General features: G+C 39.9%; 1 protein-coding gene across 1 annotated transcript; it reads right to left on the bottom strand.

Moving 5' to 3' along the window:
- Positions 1-12,145: 12,145 nt before the first annotated feature.
- Positions 12,146-13,066, bottom strand: LOC140228520 (G-protein coupled receptor 52-like). The gene has a single exon (XM_072308753.1). The coding sequence runs from the start codon at positions 13,064-13,066 to the stop codon at positions 12,146-12,148; it is 921 nt and encodes a 306-aa protein (XP_072164854.1).
- Positions 13,067-13,682: the final 616 nt, after the last annotated feature.

Genomic DNA, 13,682 nt, shown 5'->3' with positions numbered 1-13,682 from the left:
TAGCTTCTGCGTCGTGATCGATTAGATTAGAATTGCAGTACACGCGCACGTGTACTCGCAAAATGTCAACATTGCGATTTGACCCCGGAAGTTTTACCTAGTTCGTAAGTTATGTAAGTTCAAAGATACTTCGAGGGCTTGTCCGCAGGAATTCACTCCGACTGGCTAGTAGTTGTAGCGAGATACTCCTAAGAAAACTCAGGAGTATCTTGGTCGGAGGAAGAGGTCGTGGTAAGTTCCTCCGACCGGAGGAAGTTACCACGACCTTGTTCAGACGGGCACTACTCCGACCTTTCCTCCGAAGTTACTCCGACCAAGCTTCCTCCGACCCTTCCTCCGAAGCTACTTGTACTCAGACCAAAACTGCTCTCGTCTAAACATAGCTAAATAAACACGGATCCTCAAAGATCTACGCGGTGATCTGGGGAGAACCGGGGAGATCCGGGATAGTTTCGACCTCGATGAAGTGTCGACGAGCGTTTATATGACTGTACACACGGTATCGACAAGGGAGCTACACGGATAACGCCGGCAGAGTGCGGCGTCCACACGGACAAACACGGCATCTACATGGATCAACACGGCAGCTACACGGCAGCCACACGGACCATCCCGGATCGCTCTGCCAACACGGAAATCCCCTTATGACGCCGGATGACTTTGACCTTCAATATTTGCCGTGTTAGCCTACCGGATGTTCCCGGATATACACGGACATACACGGATGTCCAAGGATGTCCAAGGCGTGAACACAGATCTCTCCCCGGATCACCCCGAATCAGATCCGCGGTGGTTCGGGGTGATCCGGGATGTCTATGTGACTGGGACATTAACGACTCCAATGTTGTGACTGCATTGCTCAATAATAAACGTGTCTAAGTTTTTACATTATTGCACCAAGATCACACCGTAAAAACCGAAATAAGAGTAAAATAAGTAAGATAATTACTGCTTTCACGCGAGAAATTGGTTGATTGATTGATCAAGAGATATAGATTCAGTCGCTAAATCACCGATTAATGGCTATTGCAATAAGAAAAGATTTTACCGGAATCTGTTTACATAAACAGAAGCTTGACTTTGCATCACTTGAGATGTGCGTATTGGCTTTGAAAATAAATAAGATATTCCATTTGCATAATATGAAACTATCCACACTCTGCAGCTATTTAACGTGCCGAGTTGCACCGAATATTTTGCTATATGATTTCTATGTAATTTCACATAATAAAACAAAACTCTTTTATGTATGGATGGGGGTGGTATAAAGAGACGAATCAAGATTGAACTTATATATGATTTAAAGCCTAAATGTTGTTCATACAGAGTCTATTCCTTATCATTATTACTGGGGTTTTTTTTCTTTCTTTTTTGTTTCCCGATGAAAAGCAGAGTGGCGGTATACTTTAACCCCAAATCTGATGTCATTCCTCTATACCAATCGATATCTGTTGGTAGCATTATTTCTTTTTAATTATGAATTATCGATCATATGAATATGTTTAGGTTCATTCGTGACAAAATTATGCGCAGAAATACTGTATGGGACTCGACCGATAAGTCTTCTATTTCTTGGTTTTTCTTGGAAACAATCTATATAAGATACAGTAACCATTTTCTTTATTCCTATGGCATTCACTTCTTGACTATCACTGACATTGTAGCACAATAATCATTAACAAAACAATGGCTTTCTTTGCAGGATGGATGCAACAACTACTTCAGTATGGGATCAAGTCTTCACCGGAAATCAGCAAATGGACTTCGGATGACAAGAAATGACATTTCTTTACATTATTGAAACAACAATGATGTCCAAAGGAGTACACACCACAGCATTGTATAATAACCTTTGAACAGAAAGTTCTCTTAAACGTAACTGTTCATCAAAAGATTATGTAAATTGCACAGAAAGAGTTTATGATAACCGATCTATTTCAATTACAAACAAAACGTAAATATTGTCGACGTTTGTAATCACACCAAACTCTGGCACACAGGCGTAATTTGCGAAAGGTGCTTTTGGCTTGAGTCCTGAAACCCTTGTTGGTCAATAGAGAGATAGCGCCGTTCCACCATCTCGTCGAGAGTTCAATGAACCCAGACACTATGAAGAGCTCCCGGTAAGGCGAAGATGCCGATCTGGGATAGATGACCAAAGTGCCGAAAAGGAGCAGCCAGTAATGATGACAACGGTCCGGACTCCCCTCGTCATATCGGCGGACTGTGATGCGTTCAGGGATGGGTCATTCTGGGACTGAGGGGTGATGCGTCCAAGACTTCGAGCTTGACGACACGCTATGATAATGAGTCCCAAATTCGAGGTGGTGACTATCGCCATGGTGAGACTGCAGGACAAGATGATGGGGAGAAAGCTCCAGAAGAACACGTCATCGGCAAGATCATCGTCAGAGGTCTCTAATCCGCAAGTGCCTCTCAGAAGGTTGGTGGCCGGGAAACTCGGCAAGAAGGAACGGAATGACGAGAGCGAAGCCAAGGGCTCAGGCGGCTCGCTTGACGGTAGCAAATTGAAGATTATTTCATCGGTCTTCAGATGGTGAGAATCATGTCGACGTTTATACAACAGAGAACGAAGAGGGTTCGACCGAAGAAAGCACAGTATATCATCGGGAACAACATGCAAAAAGGACCGCTCACCCCGAAGGATAGTTCTGTAGGCGTGAGCACGCTTATGTCCATGCAAAATCCAATGGTACCACCAATCACATCCACCACCGCTGGCTCTATGTTGTGTTCTAAGAACATAACATTCCACTTCAGCTACCCTGTGATAAAAATCCAATGGAACATGAGGCGTTACAGCTCTACGAGAAGATGTGTCGAGATCACTGTCCCGCAAGTTGATCTAGCTAACGGGTACTAAACACTGCGAAAGTCGACTTTGTAAAGTCACAATATCAGCACTGCTGTACAAGCCTGAAGTAAGCTTGCACGTTCTAAGCCAGCAAAAATCATCATCTTAATTTGATGTCTTCTTTAGAATTTAGAACTAAGACATTGCTATTCTTAGTTCAGCAATATGTATTCAGGTGACCAATGTAAACCATAGAAGCAACAATAAATCATTCTTAATCACGGCATAGACTTATTGCCCGGTACCAATGTCCGTCACCGCTGTCACGATAAAAACCTTTCTAATAAAGTACTCATTAAGCGCTCTTTCCACTCCTATCCTGCTTTGACAATGGCCGCGGCAGACAATAATGTGCGTCCGACGGAGTCAGTTCCGTTAATGTGCCTAACACCATTATTCAAACGTTGCTGCCATCATTAAAAATTAACATGGACCTATGCATAGGCCTATATAGAAGAGCAAAATTGGATGGAAAAGAGGGAAGAAAGGGAGGGGAAATAAGGAGATAAGACAGAAACCGAGCTACAGTCTATAAGCAATTGCATATTGCAAAGATGATTGACGAAAGATAACTGAATGCACGGCAGGACAATTTGTTTCGTTTATTGTACATTTTAATCTGAAATACATGCACTCTATACGAAACTTCGTTTAGTCTTCAAGTTCTTTTCTTTCCTTAAGTATCAGGGTTGGCCGTCAAGCTTGTTTCAGGCGTTCCGTATAAAGTGTCAAACGGTGTGATTACCGTGTGTGCTACAGTGCACTCCCGTTACAACGAACACGGTTATAACGAAATATAATACAACAAAGTAAATACAACAAAATACAACAAAGTGAAACTTCTGGTCTCAAAATTATCTCCACTAAAGTCTAAGGTGCAAAATTCGCTTATAAAGAACACGGATATAACAAAATTTTCGTCATAACGATCTTTTCCGAGCGTCACTGACAAAGAAAAACGAAAGAAATGTGCTCCGTTATACCCCGGTCACACAGCACTCCAAGTCTAAATCACATACAAAACGTTATGGAAATCTGATGGACGTGGTCGTAAGTGGTAATTTTTTTGGTCAATTTTGGTTTGGTCGTGGTTGTCCGCGGAGTAAAATTTTGAGCAGTTCAAAACTTTTTACCGCTTCCGACGCCGTTCCGATTTTTCCCTCGTCCTGCCACGTCTATAAATCGACCGTAGCTCGTATTAAGCTCGACATCAACGCGAACAACATCGTCTGCTTCACGGGAGACCACTTCTAGACGAGTTTTGGCCGTGATAAATCCGTAAAGCGCTGTGTGACCGGGGCTTTATTACGAAACGCGGATCACTTTCGAAAATACGTGTTCGCACGGTGTGTCATGCACGTTTTCCGAGATGAACTTGCGTTATTGTAATATACAATAATCTGAAATTAAATACGGTTCGTTTCATTGTTCCGAAGGTTTTTTATTACAAAACACACAGATTCTGATACACCTGAATGTCCGTTAGTTCGGAAATGAAATAGGGTTTGCTATTGCGAACATTTTGGCATTATTAACAAGGTTCGTCAATCCGACAATGAAATATGGTTCTTATTACGACGGTTCGTTAGTCCGAAAATGACACGATTTCCAAACGTTCGTCAATCGGAAGAATGGAAAAAAGTTTCGTTAATCCAAAGGAGAAAAAGGTCAGTCCACTAACAAAACTTAGGAATTACAAACCTTATAATCATCATAAGATAACCGAATCTTCAAAATAATCAACCTTTCTCATTTTTTATTAATAAACCTTCTTCGGAATAACGAACCTTATTTGATTTTCGAATTAAAAAAAAAAAAAAAAAAAACCTTCGGAACAACGAACCTTCGGAATAGTGAACCTTTCTCATATTTTTATTTAGAAACCTTTGGAATGACGAACCTTATTTCTTTTTCCGATTAACGAACCTTCAGAAAACGAACAATATATTACTATCTACATTACAAATATTCGAAATAACGAATCTTCGGAAGTGCGAAGCTTCAGATAAACAAACCTTCGGAATCCCGGGAATGGTGAAACTTCGGAAAGATAAGGAGCCTTCGGAGCAACGAACTTTAGTAAGAAACGAACCTTCAGAATAGCGAACTGTAACCGAATCCTAAACCATCATTTTCTGTACATGTGTGACAATACAAACAACGTTGTGCTCTCTTTTAAATGTAATATTTAAACGAAATTAAAAAGGTACCATCCCATTTCACATTACTTTCCAGTGTATGATGAGTATTCAACAAACAGAATATGATATATGGGTGGTTTCCTTGTTTTTGTTATACACGTATATTGTATTTGTTCGGTTATAACGAAATTTCGTGATAATGAAAGAAAATTGCCGGTCCCAAGCATTTCGTATACCGGGAGTGCACTGTAAATGGAATAGTTGCTACAAATTCAATTGCCGAAGTTAGTCATATAACAGCTTGACTTGGGCAAAATGATTGTATCAACATAAAAGATTCATCTTATTACCTTTGAAGTTACAATGCATATTACTGGTGTATAGCTATTGGATTGGTACGATTTTTATTACCTACTTTACACTTTCATCGGATCCATTCTGGCTTGCTTTTGTACTAACACTTAAGAAAAATACCCTTGTGTTGATTCCCTGCAAATCTACTCCAGTCTCGTGAGCGAATTGCTCAATAATAGACGTATCAACATTTTTTACATTGTTGCACCGACATGAAACCGTAGAAACCAAAATTAGAGTAACATAAGGTAATCACTCCTGTCACGTAAGATATTGATTGATTGATCAAGAGATAAAGATTCAGTCGCTGAATCACTGATTAACGGTTACTGTAATTAAGAAAAGAAATTACCGGAATCTGTTTGCGCAGACAGGAGCTTGACTTTGCATCACCTGAGATGCGCTTATTGGCTTTGAAAATAAATACAATATTCCCATTTGCTTAAGAAACTATCTATACTCATCAGTAATTAAAAGTGTCAAGTTGGAATTCTTTGCTATGTGAATTCTATGTAATTTTACATAATAAAACAGAACTCTTTAATGTATGGATGGGGGAGGGGATAGAGACGAATCAAGATAAAAGTTATATACGATTTAAAGTCTCAATGTTGTTCATACATAGTCTATTCAAGATCATTATTACCGTTCTTTCCTTTTTTTTTGTTTCCGGATAAAAAAGTAAATTAGAGGTATACTTTAACCCAAAAATCTGATGTTATTCCTTTATACTAACTGTATCTGTTGGTGGCATTACTTGTTTCTTTTGAACGATGAATTATTGACCATAATATGAATATAATTGGTCATTCGGGACAATATTATGCGCCGAAATACTGTATGAGATTGGACATATATGTCTTCTATCCCTGTCTTTTTCTTGGAAACAATCTTTATAACAAGGCAGTAACCATAATCTTTTTTTTTTTTATTCTGATGATACTCACTTCTTATCACTGACATTGCAGCAGATGCAATAATAATTAACACGACAGTGGCTTTCTTAGCAGAATGGATGCAATTACTACTCCAGGATTGGATCAAGTCTTCACCAGAAATCAGCAAAATAATAGACTTGGGGTGACAAGAAATTACTTTTTTTTTACGTTATTGAGACAACAGAGGTATACAAAGGTGTACATACCACAACATTGTAATAAAACATTTGAACTGAAAGTTCCTCTCCTAAACGTACTAGTAATTGTTTATGCTGGGGATCATGTAAAATCATTAAATAAACTTGTTGTGACAAGAAATGACATTTCTTTTACATTATTGAGAGAGCAGAAGTATCATGTAAAATCATTAAATAAACTTGTTGTGACAAGAAATGACATTTCTTTTAATTCAAATTCAAATTCAAATTCAAATTCAAATTTATTTCACATGCTAAAAAGAAAACATCACGTTCACAATCAAACAGAAGAGAAAAATATACAATCAACATAGCACGTGAGGGATCAGTAAAGGCTGTATGAAGCCTATCGAGGCCGATTCCCTTACAAACAATAAATAGTACGCAATTTCCATCAAATATACAACAAAGAAACATCACAGAAAAAAAAAGTGGCAAAATTATTACAATAATTACTCAATTGCACTGTGTATTAATAACATTTTATATTTACGTTTAAAAGATGACAGTGTTGGACTCTCTTTAATAAAAGTTGGCAACTCATTCCAGCATTTTGCTCCAGTGTATCTAATTGTAGTCTTAGAGAACTTATATCTGTAAAAAGGTAAACATATCTCGTTGGCATATCTAGTGTTGTAGGCATGGATTGCACTATTTGGGGTAAACGAATCATGGAACGTGACAGGTAAGACACCTTTAAAGTATGAAAACATAAATGTAGCCACTTGTAATTGCACAATTTGATCAATTTTCAAAATTTTCAATTTCTTAAACAGTACTGCAGTGTGTGCAAACGGATCTACATTACAGAGTATTCTTATTGCACGCTTTTGTAACATCAAAACTCGATTCAATAAATATAAAGAACTATGACCCCATATTATTGCACAATACGTTAAATGTGGGGAAATCATTGTATGATATATGGTTAATAGAATTTTTAAAGGAAATATATGTTTCAGATAATTTATGACACCAACAATTCTACTTATTTTGATACAAATATCATCAAAATGACCTACTAAAATCATAATGTGGTGACGGAACTATATGTTATATACAAATTAAAAGAATTTACCTGTGTAAAGTATACTTCCGACTTAATGTAGTTACAATCTATCCAGATCATTCCTGTTGTGGATCTGCTTTCGCATAGTCTTTCCTCCAGTTGTTTTGACAGAGACCAGGATTCTTCCATCTACAGACCAGGCCGCGAGAATGTTGCTGTCTCTTTTTTTTTTGCTGGCAAGAAAGGCATCTTGAAGGAGCTTCCGGTTGAGGTCTGTGAGGTCTTCACAAATGCTCATACCCGAACCCTTGAGCTTCCTCCGATTTCTCAGCAGCTGCTGGCGATGCTTGTAGGACGTCAGTTTCACTATGATAGCTCTTGGTCTTGCTTTTCCTGGCGTTGGTTGGGCATCACGATCGCGATAGATGCGATGACTGCGATCGATATCCTCTGATTTCAGGTCCACGCCGAGCTGTTGTTTGGCGATGCGACATACGACTGCATCTGAATTGAATAACTGAAACTGCACCGGTCTTACACTCGAGACACAGTAAACAGTTCCAGCATATTTATTTTCATATTTCACATGAGATATACATTTCATCAAAACACACTGAAAAGAATACAAACCAAGCAAGATACAAAATATGTCATAAATCGGGGCATGGACAGAAAGTGTGTCAACGTATATAATGTACATAAGACAATTCTCTATAACTTGTGAAATATGATGGAACCGCAAAAGCAAAGCTTGTAAACGCAGGTTCCAAGAAAATATACCAGTGTAAATTTGATATGCATTCAATGGAGATAGGACACAAAGTAATAATGACGAAACTATATAAAAACTAAATTATCAAGGTACAAAGGAAAAAAAATTATCATTACAAATAATAATACATTATTGAGAGAGCAGAAGTATACAAAGGTGTACATACCACAAAATTGTATTAACAAATTTGAACAGAAAGTCCTTCTCCTAAACGTAACTGTTCATCTGGAGATCATGTAAATTGCACAGAAAGAGTTCATGATAATCAATCTATTTCTATTACAAACAAAACGCGAGTATTGTCGACGTTTGTAATCGCATCAAAGTCTGGCACACAGGCGTAATTTGCGAAAGGTGCTTTTGGCTTGAGTCCTGAAACCCTTGTTGGTCAATAGATAGATGGCGCCGTTCCACCATCTCGTCGAGAGTTCAATAAACCCAGACACTATGAAGAGCTCCCGGTAAGGCGAAGATGCCAATCTGGGATAGATGACCAAAGTGCCAAAAAGCCAAGTGAAAATTCCTAGGTAGGAGCAGCCAGTGATGACGATAACGGTCCGGACTCCCCTCGTCATATAGGGGGACGGCGATGCGTTCAGGGATGCGTCATTCTGGGTCCATGGGGTGATGCGTCCAAGACTTCGAGCTTGACGACAAGCTATGATAATGAGTCCCAAATTCGAGATGGTGACTGTCGCCATGGTGAGACTGCAGGACAAGATGATGGGAAGAAAGCTCCAGAAGAACACGTCATCGGTAAGATCATCGTTGGAGATATCTAATCCGCAAGTGCTTCTCAGTAGGTTGGTGGCCGGGAAACTCGGCAATGGCCAGAGACCACACGTTAGGACGAGCGGAATGACGAGAGCGAGGCCCAGGGCCCAGGAGGCTAGCTTGACGGTAGCGAATTGAAGATATTTCATCGGTCTTAAGATGGTGAGAAGCCTGTCGACGTTTATACAACAGAGAACGAAGAGGGTTTGACCGAAGAAAGAATAGTAGATCATCGGTACAAACGTGCAGAAATGGCCGCCCACCCCGTAAGATAGTTCTGTAGGCGTCAGCAGGCTTATGTCCATGCAAAAACCAATGGTACCACCAATTATATCCACCACCGCTAGAGCCTGGTAAAAGAGCCGTGTGTTGTCGGGAAACGCCCTTCCGTCACAGGAGCGCAACACATAGAATGTGAAGACATTGAAGGTGAGAATCAATATTTCCGACAGACTGTACAGAGTCATGCCTGTTACCTGAACATCTAAGGGATATCTCACTAGGAAGGGGCTTGGTTGCTGAGACGAATTCGTAGACATTGTATCGACTTACCAGCAGTCCACCAAGTTCTCCGTTGCTCTTTATTAGACGGGATGAAACCAACCTTTACCAATAATCAATGTTTGGATTTTAAGTTTGCATCATCCACATGACATGGCATGGTTCTGCTGTCTTGGTTTGCCGTCACGATACGAGGTGTCTTTCATCAGATGCAGCGTTCTCTGCTCCAAGTTGCGTTTTACGAACATCACATTCCACTTCAGCTACCCTGCGATAACAACACAATGGAACATGAGACCTAACAGCTGTACGAAAAGATGTGTCGAGATCACTGTGTGTCTGAAGTTCAGAATGAGGTCCCGCAGTCGATCTAGCCGGCAGGTCCGAAAGACTAATAAATGGTTAGAATATCAGCACTGCTGTACAGGCCTGATGTAATCTTGCACCTTCTAAGCCAGCAAAAAACCATCATGTTAATTTGATGTCTTTTTTAGATTTTAGGACTAACACATTCCTATTCTTAGTTCAGCAATATGGTTACAGGTGACCAATCTCAGCCATAGATACAACAATAAATCATTCTTACTCACGGCATAGAATTACTGTCCGGTACCAATGTCCGTCACCGATGTCGCGATAAAAACCTTTCTAATAAAGTACTCATTAAGCGATCTTTCCACTCCTATCCTTCTTTGACAATGGCCGCGGCAGACAATAATGTGCGTCCGAGGGAGTCAGTTCCGTTAGTGTGCCTAACACCATTATGCAAACGCTGCTGACATCATTTAAAATTCATACGGACAGCAAACAGGCGAGGATCTTTTCACCTAAGTATAGGAATAAACAGAGGAGCAAAATTGGATGGAAAAAGAGGGAAGAAAGGGAGGAGAAATAAGGAGATAAGACAGAGACTGAGCTACAGTCTATAAGCAATTAGATATTGCAAAGATGGTTGACGAAAGATAATTGAATGCACGGCGGGACAATTTGTTTCGTTTATTGTACATTTTAATCTAAATTTTATGATACATGCACTCTATACGAAGCCTTACTAAGTATTCAAGTTCTTTTCTTTAAATATCAGGGTTTGCCGTCAAACTTGTTTCAGGCGTTCCGTATATAGAGCCAAACGGTGTAATTACAGTGAGTGCTTATTGGAATATTTGCTACGAAATCAATGACCGAAGTTACATAACAGCTTGACTTGCGCAAAATGATGATTGTATCAACATAAAAGATTCATCTTATTATCTTAGAGGAAGTGACAATGCATACTACTGGTGAATTGCTATTAGATTGGTACGATTTTTATTACCTATTTTGAACTTCCATCGGACCCATTCCAGCTTTTTTGCTTTTGTACTAACACTTGCGGAAAAATACCCTCGTGTTGACTCGCTGCAAACCTAGTTTTTTTATAGCCAATGACGATCTTATAGGGTACCTATAAGATCATAAGTAATAATAAGTGGTTTTCTGAATAACGACTCCTGTCTCGTGACTGCATTGCTCAATAACAGACGTGTCAACATTTTTTACATTTTTGCACCGAGATGAAACCGTAAAAACCGAAATTAGAGTAATGAAAGTAAGGTAATTACTCCTATCACGTGAGATTTTGATTGATTGATCAAGTGATATAGATTTAGTCGCTGAATCACCGATTGATAGCTATTGTAATTAAGAAAAGAAATTATACCGGATCTGTTTGCATAGACAGAAGCTTGACTTTACATCACTTGAGATGCACTGGATTTGGCTTTGAAAATAAATACAATTTCCCCATTTGCATATGAAACTATCTACACCATACAGCCAATGAACCCTGTCGAGTTGGCATATTTTGCTATATGATTTCTATGTATAATCACATAATAAAACAAAACTCTTTTATGTATGGAAGGGGGTAGAGACGAATCAAGATAAAACTTATAAATATGATTTAAAACCTTCATTAACATTATATCTGTTCTTTTTTCCTTTTTTTTTTTCATTTCAGGGAAAAAAGCAAAGTGGTAATATACTTTAAACCCCAAATCTGATGTTGTTCCTGTAAACCAATCGATCTCTGTTTGTGGCATTGTTTCTTTTGAACAATGAATAACCGACCATATGAATATGTTTAGGTTCATTCGTGGCAAAATTATGCGCAGAAATGGCTCGACCGATAAGTCTTCTATCCCCTTTTTTTTTTCTTGGAGACAATCTTTATGACAATACAGTAGCCATTGAATCTTTTTATTCCGATAACACTCACGTCTTGACTATCACTGAAATTGTAGCACAATGATAATTAACAACACAGTTTCTTTCTTTGCAGTCGGATACAACTACTACTTTAGTATTGAATGATGTTTTCACCGGAAATCAGCAAAATAATAGACTTGGGGTGACAAGAAATTACTTTTATTTAACGTTACTGAGACAACAGAGACATACAAAGCATTAAAACATTTGAACAGAGAGTACTCCTAAACGTAACTGCTCATCTGGAGATCATGTAAATTTCACAGAAAGAGTTTATGATAACCAATCTATTTCTATTACAAACAAAACGTGAATATTGTCGACGTTTATAAACGCTTCAAAGTCTGGCACACAGGCATAATTTGCGAAAGGTGTTTTTGGCTTGAGTCCTGAAACCCTTGTTGGTCAACAGATAGATGGCGCCGTTCCACCATCTCGTCGAGAGTTCAATGAACCCAGACACTATGAAGAGCTCACGGTATGGCGAGGATGCCAATCTGGGATAGATGACCAAAGTGCCGAAGAGCCAAGTGCACATTCCTAGATAGGAGCAGCCAGTGATGACGATAACGGTCCGGACTCCCCTCATCATATCGGGGGACGGTGATGCGTTCAGGGATGCGTCATTCTGGGATCGAGGGATGATGCGTCCAAGACTTCGAGCTTGACGACATGCTATGATAATGAGTCCCACATTCGAGATGGTGACTATCGCCATGGTGAGACTGCAGGACAAGATGATGGGGAGAAAGCTCCAGAAGAACACGTCATCGGCAAGATCATCGTCAGAGGTCTCTAATCCGCAAGTGCTTCTCAGAAGGTTGGTGGCCGGGAAACTCGGCAAGGGCCAGAGACCACACGTTAGGAGGATCGGAATAACGAGAGCGAAGCCAAGGGCCCAGGAGGCTCGCTTGACGGTAGCAAATTGAAGATATTTCATCGGTCTTAAGATGGTGAGAAGCCTGTCGACGTTAATACAACAGAGAACGAAGAGGGTTTGACCGAAGAAAGAATAGTAGATCATCGGGAACAACATGCAGAAAGGACCGCCCACCCCGAAGGATAGTTCTGTAGACGTCAGCACGCTTATGTCCATGCAAAATCCAGTGGTACCACCAATCACATCCACCACCGCTAGGGCCTGGTAAAAGAGCCGCGTGTTGTCGGGAAACGCCCTTCCGTCACAGGCGCGCAACACATAAAATGTGAAGACATTGAAGGTGAGAATCAATATTTCGGACAGACTGAACAGAGTCATGCCTGTTACCTGAATACCTTTGGGATATCTCACTAGTACGAAGGGGCTTATTTGCTGAGACGAGTTCGTAGACATTGTATCGACTTACCAACAGTCCTCAAAGTTCTCCGTTGCTATTGGACGGGATGAAACCAACCTTTACCAATAATCAATGACTGGATTTTCAGTCTGTATCATCCAGATGTAGTACATGGCATGGTTCTGCTGTCTTGGTTTGCCGTCGCGAGATGAGGTGTCTGTGATCAGACGCAGCGTTCTCTGCCCCAAGTTGTGTTTCACGAACCCCTTTTTTTTTATCCTTTCTTTAGATTATTTTTATAACAAACATATTGCTATTCTTAGTTCTACAGTATGTCTTCAGGTGGCCAATCTAACCTATAGAAGCAACAATAAATCATTCTTACTCACGGCATAGAGTTACTGTCCGGTACCAATGTCCGTCACCGATGTCGCGATAAAAACCTTTCTTACCAAGTACTCATTAAGCGCTCTTTCCACTCTTAACCGTTTAACAATGGCCGCGGCAGACAATAATGCGCGTCCGACGGAGTCCGTTCCGTTAGTGTGCCTAACACCATTATGCAAACGCTGCTGCCATTATTTAACATTAATGTGG

This window comes from Diadema setosum, chromosome 5 (assembly GCF_964275005.1).
Source record: "Diadema setosum chromosome 5, eeDiaSeto1, whole genome shotgun sequence".
Lineage (NCBI taxonomy): Eukaryota > Metazoa > Echinodermata > Echinoidea > Diadematoida > Diadematidae > Diadema > Diadema setosum.
The sequence above is the reverse complement of the archived record's forward strand: the minus strand, read 5'-3'. Positions and strand labels throughout refer to the sequence as shown.